General features: G+C 46.6%; 1 protein-coding gene across 5 annotated transcripts in view; it reads right to left on the minus strand.

The window, feature by feature from the left end:
• Positions 1-26,256, minus strand: part of TANGO2 (transport and golgi organization 2 homolog) — a 95,716-nt gene that overhangs the window by 37,563 nt on the left and 31,897 nt on the right. For 2 of the 5 annotated variants that reach the window (XM_035097847.2, XM_035097848.2), the window contains exons 2-4: positions 20,983-21,105; positions 7,192-7,280; positions 3,294-3,416 (exon numbers count right to left, since the gene is read on the minus strand). In XM_035097847.2, the coding sequence (XP_034953738.1) occupies positions 3,294-3,416; positions 7,192-7,280; positions 20,983-21,038 (268 nt within the window). In that variant the 5' untranslated portion in view covers positions 21,039-21,105. The remainder of the gene's footprint in view (positions 1-3,293; positions 3,417-7,191; positions 7,281-20,982; positions 21,106-26,256) is intronic. The other 3 variants (XM_060269741.1, XM_035097845.2, XM_035097846.2) reach the window with 3 other exon arrangements.

Here is a 26,256-nt window from a genome sequence, read left to right on the forward strand (position 1 = left end):
TGACACAGAATCTGTGGGCCATACACTGCCTTGTCGCGTGGGGGAGTGAGGCCAAAATTTGGTCCGGACCTTGTGCTGCCTTCCCAAAGCTGGCAAAGGGAGACAGCAGGCTTTGGGAAGGAAGCGAGAGGCTCTGGCCAGCTCCTGGAGCTTTGCCTCCACTTTCCCAAAGCTGGGAAACCAGTAACTAGGCTCGGGAAAGGAGACAGAATGACTCTAGGACCCTGTGAAAACCTCACACCTATTTCACAAAGCCCAGCACCTCGCTTACCCAAGCTTTGGGAAGAGCAAGGGCATGGGGGGTGTCAAATGTTGGCGAAGGCTGCAAAAGAAGGCCTTGAGGGTTGCATGCAGTGCTTGCGGCATGCGTTGGACCACCCTGATCCAAATCCTACTACAGTGTTCCCTATTTCTAACTGGCAGTGGTTCTCTAGGAGCTCAGGAAAATGCTTTCCCCATTACCTGGGTTTGTAACTGGAAATGCCAGATTCAGAACAGATTCAGTACAGTACCACTGAGTTATAGATCCTCCAGCAAAGAAGTGGTTTCTGCCTAGTTTCAAACCTTTCACACGTGAAACAAAAGGTGATACCCACTATGCTACCTAAACTGAAGCTTCAATCCTGCTTAAGCTTTAGGCATCCAAACATATGGTTAACCCAGCTTTCTGGAGGCCACTGAATTATTCCAAAACAATGGGTTCCCAAGATAGTTAAATGCTATTAATTGTTCTATCAAAATCCCGGCTGGCTGGAACACTACCATTATCATCAATAGAAGCAGCCTAGCAATTACAAGCCCATCACTTTAATATGTAACATATCTAAGCATTTTCTGGCAACAGTTGGAAGCACAGGCCTACGGAAATAAAATTATTTTCAAAGTAGAAACCAGGTTTTTAGAGCAAATTTTTTTAAAGCAGAGGTAGCACTAATTTCAGCACATTTAAGCTTCTGAGGTGGTTATGGCTTCTTCTTGTTGTTGTTGTTTGTTTGTTTGTTTCTTTGAAGAGGAACAGCACCACTAACTTTCAACTACGGTAACTTGATGTAACCCTAGGAGCTGATGCATGTCATTTCTAAACATGAAATATGTGTATCCTATTATTATTATTATTAGTAGTAATAGTAATAGTAGTAGTAGTATATTGCCTTTCATTGATAGATTTCAGTGCGGTTCACAACATAAAAATGCAAGCGGAAGTTGGAATGTGAACAAAGGAAGGAAAGAATTAACTCTCCCAGCAACACCAGGTCTGAGACAATAATGATTATGAAGGACTACACAAGTGAAATGGATTTTATATTTTTAAGAAATAACTGACGCACTGTTGGTAAGGAGGCAATGATGGCCGGCTGTAAGAATGGACAACAACAAGTGAAGGATGAAATGGATATTAATGAAGAGATGATGTGGCTACAGGAGGAAAAGATGGGCATATGTTTGCAACAGGAGCGGAGAACCTGATTTTTTTTTTAAAAAGAAATTGTATTAAATTAAAGTAATTCAGTTTGTAATATTTTTTTTAAAAAAAACTAATAAAAATAATTTCGTGGGAAAACAACCTTAAAAATGCAAGCTAAAAACACATAATAAAAACAACTTTTCACTGCAAGCTAGCCCATAATGCTTGTGGCAGCAATACTGCATGAGTGCATCCCTATAATCAGTGATGGCAATACCCCAAACACACTGGAAGATGGAGGGAAAGAGTGACTGAGTTTGAAGTGGGCATATGAACCAGTGGTACAGAGCACATGGTCTGCATGCATCAGCTCCCAGGTGCAATTTCTGTTGTCTCTAGTTAAGCCACCCCTGGCAAGGGAGACCTGGGAAAGATCTCCGCCCCAGACTCTGGAGAGTTCAATCAATCAATATACAGTGGTGCCTCGCTTAACAAACGCCCCGTAAGACAAAATTTTCGCTTAAAGAAAGGATTTTTCTAGTGGAGGTTGCCTCGCTAGACAAATTTGTTTTACGAAAAATTCGCCTAGCGAATCGCGGTTTCCCATAGGAATGCATTGAAATTCAATTAATGCGTTCCTATGGGCAATTTTTTTAAAAAAAAAATTCAATGCATTCCTATGGGATTCGCTAGACAAATTTTTCGTTATAAGAATAGACCCGTGGAACGAATTAAATTCGTCTAGTGAGGCACCACTGTACTTTATTCGACCGATAGTCAGAAACAAAAAAAAAAAAAAACATTTCTCAATACAAAGATAAACATATAAAACTGAAGGCATCAGAGGGATACATAAAAATATAAAAATATAAAACTGAAGGCATCAGAGGGATACATAAATGGGGTATGACCGCGCTACTAAACCTCCTACAGATAACCCACATCAAGACATTCGATTATACGTTTCCGACACTTGAGCGCCAGGAACAGGAATTTAGCCACTGAGGTTATTTTCCCAGTGGGCTTGTTGAGCAAATATGCTGCCTGCCGTTCTCTTGGTCGGGAACTAAACTGAGATAAATACGGGTCTATAAGATATTGCCTTAAATCATTATAAAAGGGACAACTCAGTAGAATGTGTTCTGTGGACTCTACCTCACCCAAGGCACAATGGAACATTCTCTGACCGTATGGGACTCCTCCAAATCTTCCCCTCAAAACCGCCGAATCAAGGACATTCAGTCTAGCCGCAGTAATTAGTCTGCGGTATTCCACATAGTGGATATCCGCCAGGTAACGGGCTGGTGCAGACCGATACACCTGCTCCCCTAAAAACATCCCAGATTTCACGCGGGCTATGTCCTCCTGTCTGGCGATATCCCCCAATCTCTGGAGAGTTGCTACTGACATTGACAATGAGTAGGGCCAGCTAGACCAACAATTTGTCTCCATACAAAGAGATCTCCTCATCTTCTTCTGGATCTATACTGGAGGGGCAGGGAGTTGAAAGAGAAGATTCTGATTTAGTAAGGAAGAAGGAACACAGGAAGCTGCCTTACACCAGAATCCATTCAGCTCAATAGTGTTGATTCTGACTGGCAGCATCTCTCCAGGATTTCATTGGGGGCTCTCTCCCAGTCCAATCGGGAGATGCTGGGGATTGAACTTGGGACCTTCTGTGTGCAAAGCAGGTGCTCTACCACTGAGCCATGGCTGTTCTAGGTTTGGGAACACTGCAACAGAAGGTATGACTGTAGTAAGGGCAGTGCTGCTGCAGTTTGTTTGATTCACTTTCGACTGCAGGATTTATAGCTGAAGAACCTGCATCTTAAGGGAACTTCCAGATATGTTCATGTAACCCAGTCCCCTCTCGTTTCCATATACATACCTCTTCCTTTTGCATTCTTGTCTGTCTTTGGCTGCATGTAGTTCGTCAGGGCTGCCAATTTACCTTTCTTGCTGATTCCAAGCCACGTCCCACCTTCTTTTCCTTCCTCCATATCCAAACCTGCTAAAAACATTTGTTTTGTTTAGACAAGCCTACCCAAATACTTAGAATGGTTAATGTGTATTTTAATCTGTTTTTAGTTTGCCACTGATTTTAATTTTTGAATGCTTCAACTGATCGTTTTTCATTGCTTTTATTGAACATTTTATCGTTTCATCTTTTTCGGAGACCATGTTGAGGTTTGCTTGTTTGTTTTACATTTAGGCAGTGTGCAAAATTTATGAAATTTCAAAAATACACAGTAACAACAGAAATAAAGTAAGTAGCATTAAATAAAAAATCGAAAAGGTGTCTGTGGTCTCTGTTCAAGAGCTTCGTACTTTCATATCCTCCAACATTTCAGATGTGAAAATATGAGGGACATGCCCAGTTCCAGGGTTGAGAGTGTTCTTTGGAAGAACACTGCCTGATTTGGCTCTCAGTGGGTTTTAAAGTGTCCCAGGAGGTAGGTTAGGGCTGAAAGGTAGTGACTGGCCCAAGGTTACCTAGTGAAGAGTAATGGATGATCAGAGATCTGAACCTGAGTTTTTCCCAGTCTTAGTCTGATACTCTAAGACAGGCATCCCCAAACTGCGGCCCTGCAGATGTTTTGGCCTACAACTCCCATGATCCCTAGCTAGCAGGACCAGCGGTCGGGGGAGATGGGAATTGTAGTCTAAAACATCTGGAGGGCCGAAGTTTGGGGATGCCTGCCTTTCTCAATCATGGATTCCCATATAGTGTTGAATTACACCTCCCTAGCTTCACTGCCCACTGGTTCTGCTAGCTACGGATGATGGGAGTCCAACAACATCTGGGGACCCAGGGTTGAGAAAGGCTGCTCTAACCCAAGGGTGAGGAACCCCAGGCTTCGGGGCCAAATGCAGCCTTCAAGGCCTCTCTGTCTGGCCTTTGGGACCCTTCTTAGGCCACACCTCCTCCTCCCCAGCCATACCCCTCATTGCCTCTGCTTTCAGCCCTCCTTGAGTTCTGCCTTTTCGCAAACATCTCCCATTATCCTGGACCATTGGTTATGCTGACTGAGGATGATGGGTGTTCATGGAATCAAATAACTGGGAAGGGACACCAACCCCCTGCAATGCAGGAATCTCAACTAAAGTGTCAATGATAGATGGCCACCCAGCCTCTGCTTAAAAACCTCCAATAAAAGAGAGTCCACCGCCTCCAGAGGGAGTTGGTTCCACTGTTGAACAGCTCTTACTGTCAGAAATTTCTTCCTGGTGTTTAGTTGGAATCTCCTTTCCTGTGATTTGAATCCACCGATTTGGGTCCTACCCTCTAGATCATGAGTAGGCAAACTAAGGCCCGGGGGCCGGATCCGGCCCAATCACCTTCTAAATCCGGCCCGCGGATGGTCCTGGAATCAGTGTGTTTTTACATGAGTAGAATGTGTCCTTTTATTTAAAATGAATCTCTGGGTTATTTGTGGGGCATAGGAATTTGTTCATCCCGCCCCCCCCCAAAAGCATAGTCTGCCCCCCCCAAGGTCTGAGAGACAGTGGATTGGCCCCCTGCTGAAAAGGTTTTGCTGACCCCTGCTCTAGATATTTGAGTATAACTATCCTGTCTCCTCTCAGTCTCTTCTTTCCAGGCTAAACATACCCCAGCTCCTTCAACCATTCCTCATATGGTTTCCAGGCCCTTGATCACCTTAGTTGCCATCCGCTGCACACATTCCAGATTGTCAATGTCCTTCTTAAATTGTGGCCCCCAGAAACAGCAACATCTGGACACCCAATGGTTTCCCATCCCAGTGGCAGAGGAAGGTCAGAATGATCTTCCTCTCTGCCCTCTGCCAACCTGCTGCATTTCCATGCTGGTTGTGGAGGAAAGCAAAGTGGGTTCCCCCATAGAATGATCCATTCTTCCTTCCTTCCTCTGCCAGCTCTGCTCATTCATCCACATGGAGTTCCCTGTTGCCTATGGGCTACCAGGCAAGTAAATACAAGGCTGTATCAAGGCTGTACCAGGCAAGTAAATACAAGGCTGTATCAAGCTGGACCATAAAGAAGGCTGATCGCCGAAGAATGGATGCTTTTGAATTATGGTGCTGGAGGAGACTCTTGAGAGTCCCATGGACTGCTAGAAGATCAAACCTATCCATTCTTAAGGAAATCAGCCCTGAGTGCTCCCTGGAAGGACAGATCGTGAAGCTGAGGCTCCAATACTTTGGCCACCTCATGAGAAGAGAAGAATCCTTGGAAAAGACCCTGATGTTGGGAAAGATTGAGGGCACTAGGAGAAGGGGACGACAGAGGACAAGATGGTTGGACAGTGTTCCCGAAGCTACGAACATGAGTTTGACCAAACTGCGGGAGGCAGTGCAAGACAGGAGTGCCTGGCGTGCTATGGTCCATGGGGTCATGAAGAGTCGGACACGACTAAACGACTAAACAACAATAATCAAGGCAAAAATGATGCAAAACCATTTTACTGCACTTACTTTCCACACCGCCCCCCCCCACCGGCCCAGTATGTCTGGTTTCATTTGAGACAAAAAGGCAGGTGTTATTAATTCAAAGGGTGTTATTCACACAATAAATGAAACCTAGACCACTAACACCCTTGAGAATATATCAAGGCACTATTGCCTCAAAAATAAAGAAAAAAAAGAAAAAGAAAAATAGGCAAGGAAAAGCTTAAACAGGGACAACAAAAAGACATCAAAAAGTGGGTTCAGCATCTCCCCACTTTGCTACAGCCTGGTGCCTGGTTAAAATTCAGATTTCAGGATCAAAGTGTAGCACTCCACCCCCACCCCCTTTGTATAAAAATGGGGTGGAGAAGTTTGCAGCATACCCTGCAAGAATTTGGAATGAGTGAGAGACTTTCAGAAAGGAAAAGGAACTGCAGTGCAGAGAGAGTGATTTATCCTTACAATTCTTCCTGCCAATGACAACAACATCAAGCATAAGAGAAAAATCTTTGCACCGTCAAAGGATTTTAAAGCTATGCTTTGCCTGCCTGTGTCTCATTTTTATTTATGTGCCTAGCGAGGCTTATGCTTCAGTTTGGCTAGGCAGAGAAAAGATGTTTTTGGTTTTCTTTGAAAGAGAAACAGAGCATTAAGTGGACAAAAAGGTTGGTTAACTTTTTAAAAGGTCACCAGGTAGAAGGTTAGTAGAGTCACTTTCAGTAAATTGCAAATTGATCAAAGGCAAACAACAACACACTTTCTCTTTAAACCAAACTTCTTAAACTATTTTTGAAGACACTTGTCTCCCGGCCAAAACTGTACGCTTGAAAAATGGGATATTGGACCACATTTATGGGAGAGCAAAATGCATTTCTGTTAGATTTAACTATGGCTCAAATCACTCGATTTCAGGTGTCAAATTAAAACACTCTTGTGAAAGTTGGAAAAACAAAGACAAACCACCACAACCACAACCACAAGCAATAAAAGCAACATTTAAGAAGACCTCGCCTGTAATAAGAATGCAGGGGTCTTGGAGGAGCATCTGAAATACCACAGCCCAACTTACAGATGATAGGTGACCATTCCAAAACCGACTTCACATAGATTTACAGTCAAAAGCAAAGAGAGAGAAAAATTAGCATCAGCATGATTAAAGTTCTGGACTAGAACCTGGGAGACCTGGGTTCAAATCCGCCAGCTCAGCCTTGAAATTCACTGAGTGATCTTGGGACAGTCACCATCTCTTAGTAGTGTTAGCAGCCTATCTCACAGGGTTGCTGTGAGGATGAAAAGGGGAGAGGGAGGACCATGTACACAAATGCAATTTATGAATAATTACTCAAGGAGAGTGTTACATACCGCTGAGGATCTCATTGCTGCCGTCCCAAAAGTCGGCCGATTTTGATGGTCTGTGATAAAATTCATCTCTGTTAGCTGCTAAGATAAGCCTGGAGGACAAGAACAGGAAAGCATGGTTGCCATGGATAATGTGAATAATGTTAGACATAGGAGCATTGTTGGCCCACCCTGAAGATCCTTCAACAATACAGTGGTACCTTGGTTCTCAAACACCTTGGTACTCAAACAACCTGGAACCCAAACACTGCAAACCCAGAAGCAAGTGTTCCAGTTTGCGAACTTTTTTGGGAAGCCGAATGTGGTCCGTTTTGAGTGTTATGCCTCCAATTCGAGTGCCACACTTCCATTTTGAGTGTTATGCTGAGGTCTGTCAGTTTTTGCTATTTATTTTGGGGTTTGGGTTTTGCAACTCTTTTTGTTTTTGTTTTTGCGACTGCGTAGAACCCAGTTCAGCTACTGATTGATTGTGTAACTGCAGTACATTGTTTATTGCTTTTGTTTTATGGATCAATGGTCTTGTTAGTAAAATTAGTAAAATTCATGTTAAATTGCTGTTTGAGAGGTTGTTTTTAAAAGCCTTGAACGGATTAAATCATTTTGCATTACTTTCTATGGGAAAATACACCTTGGTTTTGGAACGGGCTTCCGGAACGGATTAAGTTTGAGAACCAAGGTACCACTGTATACAAAATAAACAACAATAAAACCCCACTGAATTTCCATCTAAAGACATTGCACATGGCAATGGTCCAACAGCTTCTTATAAGAGGCAAACACTGCTGACCCATAAAGTCGGTCTATCGTGGAAGGAGGACAGGACAACATGGACTGCCTCACATGCAATGCTAAACCATGGCTTAGTGCAGACATCCCCAAACTGCGGCCCTCCAGATGTTTTGGCCTACAACTCCCATGATCCCTAGCTAACAGGACCAGTGGTTGGGGAAGATGGGAATTGTAGTCCAAAACATCTGGAGGGCCGCAGTTTGGGGATGCCTGGCTTAGTGTTATGCAGACAAGGCCTTAGTGAGACCCAGCAAAGCAAACCATAGTTTATGATGCTGGCTTGCTCAATCAAACATATTGTATGCTAGGATGTCTGGTTTGCACTAATGTTAAGCCCAGTTTCTTTGAAACGGCAAAGGTACTTGGTAGAAATTCTCCTCCTCCTGGAGAAGGGAGAGCAGGAACCTGGTGCTTGGCTTGGGCTCAGTAAGGCTCATCCATGATACATTCAACTATGGCCTAGTGCTACATGTGAACTAGTCCTGTCCTTCCTATTGGGCTCCTTAAGGGATGCTTGCACTGTTTGCTCCATTTACAACTGGCTGACCTGGATTGCAGGTAGACTTTGCAAACAAAGGCCAAGCTACACTTGAACCTACATCGTCTTGATGAAAGAAATCTTACTGCTGCACATCGACATTATCCAAAATCCTAAGAGTCATCAATCATGGACCACAAGTGTTTTGATGATGGAAACAGAGGCAACACTTGAGGAAGACGGGGTGGGGGGTGGGGAGAAGTTGCCCCTTGGCTTGTGTGTCAAGTCTCCAGGCGTAATACAAGTGGGTGGGTGCAGGGGGACGGAGCCAATTTTGCTTCGTGTTTTACTGGTTCTATTATCAGATTTTACCACTTTTGAATTTTACAGGAAGAGCAATACATAAATAGGTGATTATTCTTTAGGAGAACCTTTATCATCCTCTGGCTAGCTGATTGGTTCTACACAATGAATGATCATTCCTGTTAACAAACGAAATGGCCTGTGTTCAGTGCGTAAATACCAAAAGGCAGGTGCACACACATGCGCGCGCGCACACACACACACACAGAGAGAGGGAGAGAGACAGACAGAGACAGAGAGAGAAAAGATAGCATTTTTGGAAAGACAGGCATTCCAACTAGCTGCTTCAGGGGGGAAGCAGCAAAGCCCACGTCTTCTATTCAGCTGGGATCTGTTACTATTTGGCTCCTCTCCTCCCAGAACTGCCATCTCCCCATGCTATTCTAGTAGCTCATTATGGGCTTGTTCACACATTAACACGGAACACAGGTGCAAGCTCTCTCTACACAAGTGAAAGGTCGTGTGCACTGGTCGATTTGTACAAATGCTGAATGTTGCCAGTAAACAACCAAACGAGCGTGCAGCTCAACTACCCGCGTACACAGATTGTACGCTTGCTGAATGTACCCCATATGAGCACCCATTATGCAGTTTCGTTTCCCTACGGAACAAGAAATGAAGCAAGAGCGGTATCGACAAGGGCAGTCTTCTCCAACTTGGTGACCTCCAGATAATCTTGAACTCCATCAGTCCTAACCTGCATGACCACCCAGTGGTCCATGGATGATGGGAGCTTTGGCCCAACAGCATCTGGAGCACCATGGGTTCCCCATCTCTGCATTAGGGGGTTGGTGGATGTGACTTATAAGCAGGCACAACACCGCTTCTAAGCACTTGGTGAATAAAAGGAGGTCTTTTCATGGGCGTACCCAGTGAGGGGCGGGGGGCAGCTGACCCCCACAGGAGCAAAAAAAGTTAAATGGTTATAAAGTGATGAAACTAAACAAAATTAGGTAGGGCGATGGCAAATAATCAGTTGTTTACCACACTGAAATGGTGTAAAAACCGAGAAGTATCTAGAGCCACCTAGTGACTGGTAGAGGAATCTATGTCAGTGCTGGATAGGGAGTGAAAGAAGCGGGACAGAGTGAATGGTCGAGGCGGCATGCTCCTTCCCCGCCGTGCGAGACGCCTGCTTCACCTCTTTCCGGAGAGCCACCGTGGAGCAGATGCAGCCGACCACGTGAGCAACTTTTCATTCGCCTTTTCCGTGCTGAAATGTCACAACCTGGACGACCATGGCTCCCCCCCCCCCAAGTTTTGATCCTGGGTACGCCCCTGGGTCTTTTAATAGGAAGAGAGACTGGAAGAGGTCGTGTGGCAATTCAATATGCAGCTGAACCCATAAGACATCTAGAGTCAGGCAGAAGGGTCATTTCTCTTGAAGGCATTTTTTTGAATTCAGAAACCAAGGAAGAGGATAGCATAAGAGCAGTCGATATGGATAGAAAGCCTCCAAGGAGCACAGAATCCATATATTTCAGCTCTTTGAGCTCCAAGTTTCACTCAACTACTAAAGAAAAGGAGGGTGCTTTGGGTATTTGCTTTTGGAGTTCATTCTAATGCCCACTGGAAGAGCAGTCAGCTTCTCACCGTTATTGATGGAGCAGATCTAAAAAGTTCAGAAAGCCACAAGCCACTCCTTTAAATAAAGGCACGAAACATAATAAAATGGTCCCTATAATCTCCTTTAAAGAGTTTTCAGAAGTCTCTCTGTGTGTGTGTGTGTTTGTGTAGTCTACCACCAAAATCTCACAACCCATCCACAGTGAAGTTGCCTTGTATAAATATATACAGATAAGCCTCAAGCATAATGGAAATATGCATCATGTTGCTCAATATTAGCAGTTAATCAGAACCAACCATCAAGGTCTTCTAAATATATTATGCACAAACAGATACAGCTTTGGCTTGTAGTTAGGGAACCGTTCTTAGCTATCAACATAATTCAGTGTGCCAGGAACGACAGCAGCCTGATGACAGAAATAGTTTTCGGTAATGTGCCATGATGAGCATGTAGCTCAGGGATTTACTTCCTGTGTATCACCTTCCAATCTAGCCACAGCCATGTAAAGGCACCCATAGGAACATCTTAGGAACATCCATGACCATAACAAGCAAAACCACCTTCTGGTCTTCCCCAAATGGTCATCAGTCCTTGCTTTTATGATGTATGTGTTGGGTGGTGGTGGTGGCTGTACCAACAGCTCTCTCCCTCCTCCCCAAGGTCATTCTTTTTAGGTCTCTCCAACACAGACAGATCAGGCACCACAAGTATTTACTTACAGGTAAATGCAGCCAAAAAAGCAGGGAAGAGTGTGTAAACCCAGAGGATGCACTATACCTTATAGGAAATAGTTATCTCTGCCCCACCTCAGTTATTTGGGTTTGGGAAGTTTGTATCTAAAAGGTAAAAGGTACTTCCAGCGTGAAGGTAAACGGCGTTTCCATGCGCTGCTCTGGTTCGCCAGAAGCGGCTCAGTCATGCTGGCCACATGACCTGGAAGCTGTCTGTGGACAAATGCCGGCTCCCTCAGCCTATAGAGCAAGATGAGCATCGCAACCCCAGAGTCATCCGCAACTGGACCTAATGGGCAGGGGTCCCTTTACCTTTTAAAATGTAAAGGACCCCGGGGACATTGGAAATAAAGAGGAGGGTGGGAGGCTGGTGGAAGAATTAAAACAATGGAAGGGGAAGAAGGAGGAATGGGGTGGTTTAGAATGGCTAAGAGTGGGTGTGGGGTAAAGAAGGAATATAAAGTAGATGAATGGATGGATCAAAAGGTTTGAAATTGGACAGTATGAAGACGCTGGCCGGGGAAAAGGGGAAACTGCTACCTGGGGAGGGAGGGGGTGGGATTTGAGGTTTAGCTATAAGATTGGATAGAATCTGAATCAGGAAAAGGTATATCTTTTTAGGGGGAAAATATAGGCTAAAGGAAATTATTAGAAATAGTTAAAAGCAATGTACCGTGTTTCTCATATTTTAAGGCATCCCCAAAAAATAAGCCATGACAGGATTTCTAAGGGTTAGTGAAAAATAAGACATACCCCGAAAATAAGCCATGTCGTGTAGCCCCGACCGAGCGAGAGGCGAAGGCGCGGGACCCAGCAGGAGCTCCCTGCCTGCTTCCCCGAGCCGTCGCGCATCGGGGGACAGAGCCGAAGATCGGCGGGCGCTCCTTGCTGGGCTTGACAAGCCCGGGAAACAGCGCCCGCCGATCTTCGGACCTGTCCTGTGTGACAGGCGGGGGTGGGGGGGGAAGCGGAGATCATGCTCCGCTCTCCCCCCACCCCCGCCTGTCACCGAAGATCGGCGGGCGCTGTTTGCTGGGCTTGACAAGCCCGGCAAACAGCGCCCGCCGATCTTCGGACCTGTCCTGTGTGACAGGCGGGGGTGGGGGGAAGCGGAGATCGTTCTCCGCTCTACCCCCACCCCCGCCTGTCACCAAAGATCGGCGGGCGCTGTTTGCTGGGCTTGACAAGCCCGGCAAACAGCGCCCGCCGATCTTCGGACCTGTCCTGTGTGACAGGCGGGGGGGGAAGCGGAGATCGTTCTCCGCTCTCCCCCCACCCCCGCCTGTCACCAAAGATCGGCGGGCGCTCCTTGCTGGGCTTGACAAGCCCGGCAAACAGCGCCCGCCGATCTTCGGACCTGTCCTGTGTGACAGGCGGGGGTGGGTGGGGAAGCGGAGATCGTGCTCCGCTCTCCCCCCACCCCCGCCTGTCACCAAAGATCGGCGGGCGCTCCTTGCTGGGCTTGACAAGCCCGGCAAACAGCGCCCGCCGATCTTCGGCCCTGTGCTGTATGACGGGCGGGGGTGGGGGGAAGCGGAGATCGTGCTCCGCTCTCCCCCCACCCCCGCCTGTCACCAAAGATCGGCGGGCGCTCCTTGCTGGGCTTGACAAGCCCGGCAAACAGCGCCCGCCGATCTTCGGCCCTGTGCTGTATGACGGGCGGGGGTGGGGGGAAGCGGAGATCGTGCTCCGCTCTCCCCCCACCCCCGCCTGTCACCGAAGATCGGCGGGCGCTCCTTGCTGGGCTTGACAAGCCCGGCAAACAGCGCCCGCCGATCTTCGGACCTGTCCTGTGTGACAGGCGGGGGTGGGGGGGGAAGCGGAGATCGTGCTCCGCTCTCCCCCCACCCCCGCCTGTCACCAAAGATCGGCGGGCGCTCCTTGCTGGGCTTGACAAGCCCGGCAAACAGCGCCCGCCGATCTTCGGCCCTGTGCTGTATGACGGGCGGGGGTGGGGGGAAGCGGAGATCGTGCTCCGCTCTCCCCCCACCCCCGCCTGTCACCGAAGATCGGCGGGCGCTCCTTGCTGGGCTTGACAAGCCCGGCAAACAGCGCCCGCCGATCTTCGGACCTGTCCTGTGTGACAGGCGGGGGTGGGGGGGAAGCGGAGATCGTTCTCCGCTCTCCCCCCACCCCCGCCTGTCACCAAAGATCGGCGGGCGCTGTTTGCTGGGCTTGACAAGCCCGGCAAACAGCGCCCGCCGATCTTCGGCCCTGTGCTGTGTGACAGGCGGGGGTGGGGGAGAAGCGGAGATCGTGCTCCGCTCTCCCCCCACCCCCGCCTGTCACCGAAGATCGGCGGGCGCTCCTAGCTGGGCTTGACAAGCCCGGCAAACAGCGCCCGCCGACCTGTGCTGTGTGACAGGCGGGGGTGGGGGGGAAGCGGAGATCGTTCTCCGCTCTCCCCCCACCCCCGCCTGTCACCGAAGATCGGCGGGCGCTCCTTGCTGGGCTTGACAAGCCCGGCAAACAGCGCCCGCCGATCTTCCGACCTGTCCTGTGTGACAGGCGGGGGTGGGGGGGGGAAGCGGAGATCGTGCTCCGCTCTCCCCCCACCCCCGCCTGTCACCAAAGATCGGCGGGCGCTCCTTGCTGGGCTTGACAAGCCCGGCAAACAGCGCCCGCCGATCTTCGGCCCTGTGCTGTGTGACAGGCGGGGGTGGGGGAGAAGCGGAGATCGTTCTCCGCTCTCCCCCCATCCCCGCCTGTCACCGAAGATCGGCGGGCGCTCCTAGCTGGGCTTGACAAGCCCGGCAAACAGCGCCCGCCGACCTGTGCTGTGTGACAGGCGGGGGTGGGGGGGAAGCGGAGATCGTTCTCCGCTCTCCGCCCACCCCCGCCTGTCACCGAAGATCGGCGGGCGCTGTTTGCTGGGCTTGACAAGCCCGGCAAACAGCGCCCGCCGATCTTCGGCCCTGTGCTGTATGATGGGCGGGGTGGGGGGAAGTGGAGATCGTGCTCCGCTCTCCCCCCACCCCCGCCTGTCACCAAAGATCGGCGGGCGCTGTTTGCTGGGCTTGACAAGCCCGGCAAACAGCGCCCGCCGATCTTCGGCCCTGTGCTGTGTGACAGGCGGGGGTGGGGGAGAAGCGGAGATCGTTCTCCGCTCTCCCCCCACCCCCGCCTGTCACCAAAGATCGGCGGGCGCTCCTTGCTGGGCTTGACAAGCCCGGCAAACAGCGCCCGCCGATCTTCGGCCCTGTGCTGTGTGACAGGCGGGGGTGGGGGAGAAGCGGAGATCGTTCTCCGCTCTCCCCCCATCCCCGCCTGTCACCGAAGATCGGCGGGCGCTCCTAGCTGGGCTTGACAAGCCCGGCAAACAGCGCCCGCCGACCTTTGCTGTGTGACAGGCGGGGGTGGGGGGAAGCGGAGATCGTTCTCCGCTCTCCCCCCATCCCCGCCTGTCACCGAAGATCGGCGGGCGCTCCTAGCTGGGCTTGACAAGCCCGGCAAACAGCGCCCGCCGACCTGTGCTGTGTGACAGGCGGGGGTGGGGGGGAAGCGGAGATCGTTCTCCGCTCTCCGCCCACCCCCGCCTGTCACCGAAGATCGGCGGGCGCTGTTTGCTGGGCTTGACAAGCCCGGCAAACAGCGCCCGCGTGCACTTTATTAAAAAATAAGACATCCCTCAAAAATAAGCCATGTCGTGTTTTTTTGAAGAAAAAATTAATATAAGACATGACTTATAATATGAGAAACACGGTAGTTTAAAATTTAATAGAAATTGTTGTGTGGGGTAAAAAAAAAGAAGTTGTGAAATTTGATATGGAATAGACCCGGGAGGGGAGGGACGGGGAAGTCGGGGACAAGATATTGTTAGAGATATTATTTTTCTTCTTTCTCTTTTTTCCTTTTTGTGCCTTTTCTTTTGTTTTTCTTAATTTTTCTTTTCTACTTTTTAAGCTTTTGTATTTTTGTGTGGTATTTTTTTTTATTGTAAAAACTTCAATAAATATAATTATAAAAAAAAAAATGTAAAGGACCCCTGGACGGTTAAGTCCAGTCAAAGGCGACCATGGTGTGGTGGGCACTCATCTCGCTTTCAGGACGAGGGAGCCAGCGTTTGCCCACAGACAGCTTTCCGGGTCATGTGGCCAGCCAGACTAAACCGCTTCTGGCGCAACGGGACACCGTGATGGGAGCCAGAGCGCACAGAAACGCTGTTTACCTTCCCGCCGCAGCAGTACCTATTTATCTACTTGCACTGGCGTGCTTTCGAACTGCTAGGTTGGCAGGAGCTGGGACAGAGCAACGGGAGCCCACTCTGTTGCAGGGATTCGAACCGCCGACCTTCCAATCAGCAAGCCCAAGAGGCTCAGTGGTTTAGACCACAGTGAAACCCGCGTCCCAGTTTGTATCTAAGGTCCTTTGGGAAGAGAAGGCAGACTGCAAGGTAATGAGGATTCTGTTTGCTCCATCTACTGATATGAAATTAAAAGCAGGGATAGGGAGCCTGCAGCCTTCCTGTTGGATTAGTTTTCATCTTTCCCTCACTACTGACCATGCTGGCTGGGGCTGATGGAAGTTGGGAGTCCAACAGCCTCTGGTGGGTCTCAGGTTCCCCACCCCACCCCTTTTAAAGCCAATTCTGTGCATGTTCAGGAGGTACTATGCACCTTTTGCTGCTCTCTCCCTTAGGTAGCAAAGCGTCTCGAGTCAGCCCTGTAAAGGTGGGAGGACTGCTTGGCTGAAAACCAGAGCACCGTTCATGTAATTGCAGAAGTGGATAGCAGTTATTGCCCACTCCCAGTTTTACGACCAAGTGGTAACATTCATTTTTAATCAATATGCAATATTTTATCCTGTGTAGGAAGGTTTCAGGATTGCAATTTTTCTTAAAGACACAGTAGGTTGGATCCAGATCAAGTTATCTGAAATGAATGGGACAAGTTAGAAATGACCGGGGTTATATCTGTGCCATGCATTTAAAACTCTACCATGCCACTAAATTGTTGCTTCCCTCCAAGGGTCCTGGGAACTTGAGTTTGTTAAGGGTCCTGTGAGTTGCTGGGCGACCCCTATTCCCCTCACAGGGTGGTTCATCATTCAGACAATGCCCCTTCCCAGGGAACTATGGGAATTCTAGCTCCACAAGGAGAATAAGGGTGTCCTAACAACTCTCAGCATCTAAGGGGGATAAAATGGTATAGCAGTGCTTTAAATATATGGTGCAGATGTGGCCTAAGGGATATCAATGGGGGCTAACCTAAGTCTTTTTCCAACCCAATGTTCCAAAGGAACACATTGGCTGGGTGCTAAATGAGAGGAAAGAACCTTCTTTCATCCACTTGAGCAATGAAGCACACATTAAAAAGGTATTCAGATTTAATGCAAGAAGTTAGTCAAGAAACACCAACATTTAAGGGTGACCTCTGAAGCAGTCTGCTTTCTTAAGCCAATTAGTTATAATATATTTGGTCATTATGAAGTAATTTTGATGATCTAGAAGGGACTATAAAAGCTGACATTAATTCATAGGAAGAGAGGGCTTTGGCTACAATGGCTACACACTTCTAATCAATGATCTAAACTAGTTTTACATTCAGTGGAGTATCTTTAATCTCAATTACTGCTTGGTTTCACAATGCATACATCACAGACTCAAGGGCTAGTGCAGTTTCATATCCCCCAAGCATTACATCCAAAGGGAAATGTTTTTGGTTGATACGATTTTGTCTTTCACTATGGAGAAAGGGAGAAACCTGCCCACAGGCGCTGCTCACGAGTGGTCATTATAGAATTAGCAAGATTTGTCTACCTATGCTTTGGTGGAATGGAAAACTGGAGAAAACTGCTTATGCAAGTGAAGCAAAATGGAAACATGTACAGGAAACATGCACAAGATGTTTGCTGGTGCTTCAGACTGGCACTGATTTGCCAGGTTCATTAGAACAATTCAATATACAGTTGTACCTTGGAAGCTGAATGCCTTGCCAGTCGAACGTTTTGGCTCCCAAACACCGCAAACCTGGAAGTGAGTGTTCCGGTTTGCGAACATTCTTTGGAACCCGAATGTCCAACGTGACTTCTGCAGCTTCCGATTGGCTGCAGAACCTTCCTACAGCCAATTGGAAGCCGCGCCTTGGTTTCCAAATGTCTTGGTAGTCGAACGGACTTCCGGAATGGATTCCGTTCGACTTCTGAGATACTACTGTACAAGGCCACACCTGCCTTTGCATACTGGTGGGCGGGGACCCTGCACCTCTTTGGAATCACCTGAAATTCCACTTGTTTATTATATGTAATGGCACGGTTCATGCATCAGGGCCAATCCACGGTTTAGTTGTTATGAATAAGCTTTATGCTTGCATGTTCCTTCTCCTTCCTTCCCTCCTTTCATCCAGTTCACTCGCTCATTCCCTGGACTAAGCAAACCACAGTTTGTGGCAATGGCAAAATCAGACAAGCTTTGGCTTGGACAAACCTGAATTAGAACCCCATTTCAAACCATGGCTTCTAATACTAGTTCAAAAAGGAAGAGGACGTAGGTAAGTGAGCAAATTAAAGTAGGCAAGGGAAGGGAACCCATGAGCCTGAAGCTCAAAAACCACAATCAAAGCAGGGTCGTTATATCTGCACTGGGGCTGTGTTTAATTCCTGAATGTCTGCTAGCCACAATGCAACCTAGAAACTAAACTTCTTAAATTGGGTGTGTGAATGCAAGGTTCTAAATTCATACTTTATTACTTCTTTCTTTCAAAGTTTCCATATTGGAGAACAGCAGCAGAAGTGCTCTTCTCAAAATAAATTATACAGGCCCCTTAAAATAGCTACATAACCTCAACTGTGTTAAGATTTATGTAACTTCTTAATGTGGGGGCAGAGAGAGATGGAAGCATGAGAAATCATTCCATTGAAGCAATTTCCTGTGATATAATTCAGTTCCATAAAAGATTACGAGATTATGGCTCTGAAAGCTAAAACCTGTATTTACAAAAAGTAGCAATTTGTATCTCAAAAATGAGATTATTATTTGTCCAGTGGTACCTAGGTTTATGAACACAATTGGTTCCGGAAGTCTGTTCATAAACTGAAGCGTTCATAAACTGAAGCGAACTTTCCCATTGAAAGTAATGGAAAGTGGATTAATCCGTTCCAGACGGGTCCGCGGAGTACTCAACCTGAAGCGTACTTAACCCGAAGCATGGGTGTAATTGGTTCAGGAAGTCTGTTCATAAACTGAAGCATTCATAAACTGAAGCGAACTTTCCCATTGAAAGTAATGGAACGTGAATTAATCCGTTCCAGATGGGTCCATGGCGTTCGTAAACCGAAAATTCATAAACCGAGGTGTTCATAAACCGAGGTTCCACTGTATGTGTGTGAGAGAGGGGGGGGGAGAGGTGTGTGTTTAAATGGAAAACATTTATACACAATACGGAAGAAGTATATTGGAAAAACCTGGTTTTGGAGGAATCTCATGCCTAAACCCTAGCTACAAGACATAGCTAGCTGTCCACTATCACAAACTCCAGCTATCTGCATGGTCACTCACTGCCCTGATTTTTGCCTTTTGGGTGGGGACTTCCTAATATTGCATTAGTATGAGATGCTGGCATGGTCATCATAGAAACAAAGGAGGTTATCGTCAAAGAAACACAGGAAGTCAGACCATTGGTCTATGTAGCTCAGCCTCACCTAAAGTGACTGTCAGTTTCCAACAGAGGTCTTTTCCAGCCCTACCTGGTTTGCCAGGGACTGAACCAGAGACCTTTGGCACGCAAAGGTTATGTCCTACCACTGTGCCATATATATGGCCCTATGCCCAAATAAGATTCTGGCTCCAAAGAAAGGTTCACTCTCACAGCAGGTAAGTACTTGCATCTGATTTCTATCACACACATAAGGGTGTGTGGGCATGCATGAACATTCAAGGTGCCATGCAGTGGCCTCTAGAGATCATGACAGTAGTATATGGTCTTGCAAACCAGCGTGTTCTAAGATGATGTGCCAATACATTTTATCCCATAGGCTTGTTTTACAACTGAGCAGCAAGTGGAGGAAAAATGGTACTCTGTGCTCAGTGTCTAATTTTACAGGTGGTACGCACTTCTTTTATGCAAGTTTTAGATCTAGTGAATACGATGATAAACTCAGGTAGTATAAAAGAACAAAAAAATAAATAAACAAAGAGATGTTCGTGTTACGAGTTATTTTGCAAACTGTATTGTTCTGCCCCTTTGGTTTGTGATTTATCATGCTGATGTAGCCTTGACCAAGTTTCTTTCTATTCTGCAAATTCAGGATTTGCTTGTACATTTGTCATTTTTCTTGCTGTCTCTGTTATTTAGTATTTAGTATTTTTGCATGGTTCCCAAGGATTTTATCCTTCATTAATCTTACAAGTTTTGTTTACAATGCCAGTATCTTTTTTTCTTTCCTATGTGCATGACAAATTGATGAAGGATGCTGCTCAATACATTTATTTATTTATTTTGACAACAACAACAACAACAAATGCAGCTTAACATTAAAATACCAAGGCAGGGGGCGAAAAGGGGGTGGTGGAAATGTGGTTACTGCTGGGAGGTGGAGAGAATGGGGAGGAGACTGTGGCTCAATGTGGCAGGGCATCTAGCTCCTCCTCCTTTGTGGGGAAGGAAGCCAACACAGGCTAATTTAATTTCACATACAGTATATGCTCACAGGGTCTGAACTGGTGGTGACGGACTAGGAATGAGACCTTGGGTTTGTAGCAGACAGCTTGTTGAGGATGTCGACCCAGTGTGCTGCAGCAATGGGAAAAGGCAAAGTCCGTGCTAGGGAGGGTCATTAGGAAAGGAACCGGAAACGAAACTGCCAGTTATATGCTGTTATACAAATCTATGGTGCCAAAGCATCTAGGATACAGTTTACAGTCCTGTTCACCCTTACCTCGAAAAGAATACTGTAAAGTCAGGAAAGGGTTAAGAAAGGGGCAATGCTCAAGGGGATGGAGCAATTCCCCTATGAGGAAAGGCTGCAGTGTTTGGGACTTTTTCGTTTAGTGAAAAAAAATCAGGTAAGAGGGGATATGGAAATAGAGGGCTTTTAAAGGAGGTTAGACAAATTAATGGAAGGGAGGGATCTATCTATTAAAGGCTATTAGCCATGGGGGCTATGCTCTGCCTCCACCATTAGGGGCAACAATGCCTCTGAATACCAGTTGCTGAAAAAACACAGGAAGGGTTTCTTGGGTCCTGCTTGCGGGTTTCCCATAGGCATCTGTTTGGCCAGTGTGAGAACAGGATGCTCGACTAGATGAGCCATTGGCCCAAACCAGCAGCTTTCTTTATGCAGGGAGGCAGCAGGATTGTGCCCACCCCCTCTAGGCCAGCTCCCCCTCTTGCATAAGACTTACGGGGTACAGTACAACAGGCCTGGCGCTGCGGGGGGGGGGATGAGGATCGGATGGTGACAAACGATCCTATGAAAGGGGCCCTAAAAACATTGGACTTTGCAACCGCTACATGTGGCATTCGGCATGTGAAGGCTAATCAGCTCAGGAGCCATCAGGTGGGTGGGTGCAATCCTGCTGACCCACGAGGCACTGAGCATATGCACGATAAATTTGTGAAGAGGACTCTAGCTCTACCTCCTAACTAGGAAATATGAAAACGAGTGCAAACGACAATGCTCTGCCGATTCCATTCTACCTTTTCCCAGGCGGCAGGAAAAAAGGAAGAGGGAGAGGCGGATGGAGGGGGTGTTCTCGCTATGGCATTGGTTTTCCATTTAGGAGACAAATAGGAGGTTAGATCAAGGTCACAAACAGCACAGCAAAGCCAGCACAGCGAGCAATCCCATGAATAGTGTTACATATCCCAGCAGCTACGGCAGCAAAACATTTAGATAAAGAGACTAATATAACCAGAGTTGAAGATTACCTGTATGCATTTTTGGAAACAGGTCGCGGGTCAAACTTAAAGAACAGAATGCACATGAGTAACTGAGGGGGAGAAGTTGTGCTTCTTCCGGAGAGGGTCAGTGAAAGGTCATACTGCAGCAGCCTGCAAATGAAACATATGCAATGAAGGACCAATCCGACTTGGACATTTACAAAGAGACAGTCCTCGGTTCTCAGCTGGAGTTCAGAGTTCCCACTGTTCTCATTAGCAGTGCTCAATTCTGAAATTAAGAGGGCTGCAGAGGTGCATATTTTTTCTGTCTTAGTGATTCATTTATAAGCATGCCTCTGAAATGATGGGTCTTTTGACACTGCCTAGGTTTTAAATGGGAATTTAAAGTTCAGAGGAGGAAAGCTTTCAGACATTTACTATTTTGGGGTGGGATGCAATTGCATACAGGGCAAATTCCGGTCGCACAATTGTAGTTGATTGGGAGGTCTGGTGCAACAAACCTGCTTCCCCCAAAGATTGGGCTTTTTTTAAAACAAGGGAAAGCAGGGCAAAATGCACCTGGAGGTAAGGCTTGCTTTGGTGCAACACCATCTAACCTCCTCGAAAACCTATCAGAACAAATGCTCAATAGGAGTACTGATACACCTAAAAGCAACTAGACGCAAAGGCTTGGTTTAGACCAGATTTCTCTCACCTGGTGCCTTCTGGTTCTTTCAAAAAACAATCCCCATCATTCCTGGCCATTGGCCATGCTGGCTGAGGCTGATGGGAGTCACAAGCCCAAAGCACGGGGAAAGCACCAGAACTGGGGAAGGCTGGTTTAGTTAATCACCCAAGTCATATTTTGGAACTCTTTTCTCCACTGGCATGTTCCAAATCCCTCCCACTTTTCTAATTTTGTTCAAGCCATAGTTTACTTCCAAACCAAAACGGAAAACTCAGATCAAGCCACGGTTTCCAATTCTGCCCTAGAGAAAAAGGATAGCTTGCCCGATTCAAGCGTCTTGACAAACTGCATCTCTTGAAACTACGAAGAATGTGAGCCAATCACCTTGTGGAAAGAGGAATGGGATCCTGAGGTTTGTTCTGGCTCCTCCGAACCATGGAGGACCAGGCAGCTGTACAACTTGGGAATGATGGGAGTTGTAGTCTAAAACCCCAGAATGTGGAATGCTCTCCCCAGAGAGGCTTGCCTGGCACCATCACTACATGTTTTTAGACGCCAGGGTAAAACATTCCTCTTTACCCAGGCCTATGGCTATTAAATAATCTACGACCTGTGAAAGTGTGGGGGACTATTATTATTATGAATGTTTTACTATTCGGCTGTCTGCCATTATGTTTTTTTTTTAATGTTTCTTTCATTAATGTTCTGTAATGTGTTTTCTTAATGTTGTACAATGCCCGGGGATCTTCTGATAAAGAGTGGTATATAAATTGAATAAATAAAATAAATAAACAAAACAAAACATCTGGAGGACACCAGGTTGATGAACCATAGGTTATGTGAGAGCACAAGAGGAGGAGGCCATAGCTCAGTGGTAAGGGACGCACTTGGCATACAAACTATATAGGTTCAACACCTGGCGTTTTCATTTTAAGAGGATAAGATATAAGGTAGTGGTTGCCAATCTGCCATCTGGAGGCCCAGTGATGCCCTTGAGGTCTTCCCCACCCGCAAAGTTTTTGAGCCCCTCCCCCAACCTATTACCTTTCCCTCCCTTGAGAATCATACAGAATGGCCTGGGAAAAGAGATACTGTATAAGGACTGGAAAGGAACGTGGAAAATGATTGTTGTTAAAAAAATTGAAGATATGATATTGAGATGTACAGGTTTCGATGGACTAACTGAACGAAAGATATTGTTCCTGTAGCTACTCAAGACTCGGCACCAGGCCAAGACTCGCTAGTCGCTCCTCCAGAAGGAAGAAGCCTCCGCCAAAGAAGAAGAAGATCGGCAAAATAAACTTCTGAACTATGCAGGATACATTAGGTAACTTGAAACCCAAGAAAGAAAGGACTTCGAATTTTAAAAAAGGAGTAAATATTTAATGCATATCCTTTGAGCTTTGTGTACAGATTTTTACATTAGTATAACTTTTAAATGTCACTTGTATTAAGATGAAGAAGGTTTAAAATTGGATCACGAAGAATACGTATAAGGTTTTATGGACATGCATGAACAAGTATTAAACAATCAAACCAAGAGGGGGAGGGGAGGGAAGTCAAGCAAAATTTACTTATGATTTTTTCCCTGTTTTTTATTTTACTTCAATTTTTAAATTCTTTTTAAAAAATATTGCTGTTGCTATTTTTTATTCTTTTATGCTACTTTTGGAAAATTAATAAATTGTTATCAGAAAAAGAAAAAGGAAAGGAAAAAGAGAGAAGCACACGGAATCAAAGGAGGAAGTTACAGGAGTGACACTCTTTCTCACTTCCTCTTTCAGCTCTATGTGCTTGTCAAGGGCTCAGCTTCAAATTACCCAGATCCCTTCCTGCGGGGGGTATGTGTGCATGTGTGTTTCTGCACTCTTTCTCTCACTGTCTTGAGGGGAGGGGACAGTTTGATGAAGGGGAGGAGGCAAGTGAACTGGTGGTGTCTACAATGCTTGCTCAAAAATCCAGATGTGTCCATGGATATAAAAAGGTTGCCGACCAAGATCATCTCCCCGAGACCATGAAGAACCTCTGCTGCAAGGCAAAGCAGACAAAATATGGGGCTCAATGGACAAATCGTCTGACCTGGTTTAAGGCAGCTTGCTTTTTGCTCAGTGTACATTTCCTAACACAAAATCCCTACATTTGCAGCCTGCTTAAAGATTTCAGTCACATTCGGATGGCTTGAAAAATATTCTTTTTACCTTTTCAAATATTTTCTTGAAAGCCCCACTTTGGGGACCATGTCTGGTAATGAAACCACAATGTAGCCTTACTCCCCCCCCCCACTGAAAACGGTGATTAGAATGGCAGTAGCTGAACTCCCAAATGTTTCACTGCTGCAGACAGCCTGCATGTTTTAAGGGTTTTCCAGAATGTGGAGATGGCAGTACAGCAGAAAGGCAGATCAATACCTGAACTCTATAACGGCGCTGAATAATTAACTTAACCTTGCCCCAGTGAGTGATGACCAAGGGGTTTTTATTGAAAACAAATTAAATTATTTTTTATGAGCCCAGGAACATTGTTCAAGATAAAGTGATCTTTTCTCATTTCCACGCTACGCTCTGCTTCTAATTCAAGCCCTACATTTCACAGTACCTCGCCAAACCCTCCAACAATAATCCCACATTCTTAATTCCAACAGAAGGAAGCCATTTTCTGCAGCATTTCACGCTGGGTTTTTCCCCCCTTCCTTTTTTGCTCTTTACCACTAAAAAACAGAGTTTTCATGTGCAGTGTTCATATGAAATCTTAAAACTAATTCAAGTCTGCCAGCCAGCAGCTCGCTGCTGTCAAGCGAGCCACAAATCAGCTCAATACTGACAAAAGTATCAGCACCCACTGTCAAGGTTCCATAATGTTCAGTTGCCGAAATCCTTAGCTAAGGGCTAAGGATTTGATTTTGTTCAACAATATCTAGGTAAAGGTAAAGGGACCCCTGACCATTAGGTCCAGCTGCGGACGACTCTGGGGTTGCAGTGCTCATCTCGCTTTATTGGCCGAGGGAGCCGGCGTTCAGCTTCCGGGTCATGTGGCTAGCATGACTAGGCGGCTTCTGGCGAACCAGAGCAGTGCACGGAAATGCTGTTTACCTTCCCGCTGGAGTGGTACCTATTTATCTACAGTGGTACCTCGGTTTACAAACACAATTGGTTCCGGGAGTCTGTACTTAACCTGAAGCATACTTAACCTGAAGCGAACTTTCCCATTGAAAGTACTGGAAAGTGGATTAATCTGTTCCAGACGGGTCCGCGGAGTACTCAACCTGAAGCGTACTTAACCCGAGGTATGAGTGTAATTGGTTCCGGAAGTCCGTACTTAACCTGAAGCGTACTTAACCTGAAGCGAACTTTCCCATTGAAAGTAATGGAAAGTGGATTAATCCGTTACAGACGGGTCCGCGGAGTACTTAAACTGAAAATACTCAAACCGAGGCATACTTAAACCAAGGTATGACTGTACTTGTAGTTTGACGTGTTTTTGAACTGCTAGGTTGGCAGGAGCAGGGACCGAGCAACAGGAGCTCACCCCGTTGTGGTGATTCGAACTGCCGACCTTCTGATCGGCAAGCCCTAGGCTCTGTGGTTTAACCCACAGTGCCACCCGCATCCCCAACAATATTTACGTACCGCTTAATCTAGAAAAACATCTAAGGAGGTTTACATCAAACAAAACATTCGTTTGAAAAAAGACAATACAGTCATACCTTGGATCCCAAACGCCTTGCGAGTAGAACGTTTTGGCTCCCGAACGCTGCAAGCGCGGAAGTGAGTGTTCCGGTTTGAGAATGTTCTTTGGAACCTGAATGTCCAACGCAGCTTCTGATTGGCTGCAGGAGCTTCTGCAGCCAATTGGAAGCCACACCTTGGTTTCTGAACGTTTTGGAAGTCGAACGGATTTCCGGAATGGATTCCGTTTGACTTCCGAGGTACCACTGTAAAACCAAATACTGAAAACAAAACGCTGAAAATATATGAAGTCAGCTGCCCTCCGTCATATTTCTAATCTAGTCATTATTGGGCCACCCAAACGATGGAGCAGCTCCCCTATGAGGAAAGGCTGCAACATATGGGACTTTTAACTTTACAGAAAAGGTGAGCAAGAGGTGCTAATGATGGAAGTTCTAAAATTATGCACGGCATGGGGGAAGAGAAAATATTTCTCCCTGTCTCATGACGCTGCTACTCAAGAAAAACATCCAATGGGGCTGAATGTTGGAAGATTTAGGACAGATAAAAGAAAGCACTTCTTCACACAGCAGATACTTAAAGTATGAAACTCACGGACTGTGATGGCATCCAACTAGGATAGCTTTAGAGGAGGATTAGACAAATTCATGAAGGATAAGGCTATCAACGGCTACCAGCCATGATTACTATGCTCCGTCTCCACATTTTGAGGCAGTAATGAATACCAGTTGCTGGAAAAACCATAAGAAGGGAGGAAGCTCTTGTGTTTGGGGTCCGGCTTGCATGTTCCCCACAGGCATTGGGCTGGCCGCTGTGAGAACAGGATGCTGGGCTAGATGAGACTTTGGCCAGATTCAGCAAGCTCTTCTTGTGTTCTTAAGGGCCAGGCCCCCTTCCCACTGCTTGTCTACCAGCTCCATCTGGTACGCAGGCTGAGACCTTACCTAC

This window comes from Zootoca vivipara, chromosome 17 (assembly GCF_963506605.1).
Source record: "Zootoca vivipara chromosome 17, rZooViv1.1, whole genome shotgun sequence".
Classification (NCBI taxonomy): domain Eukaryota; kingdom Metazoa; phylum Chordata; class Lepidosauria; order Squamata; family Lacertidae; genus Zootoca; species Zootoca vivipara.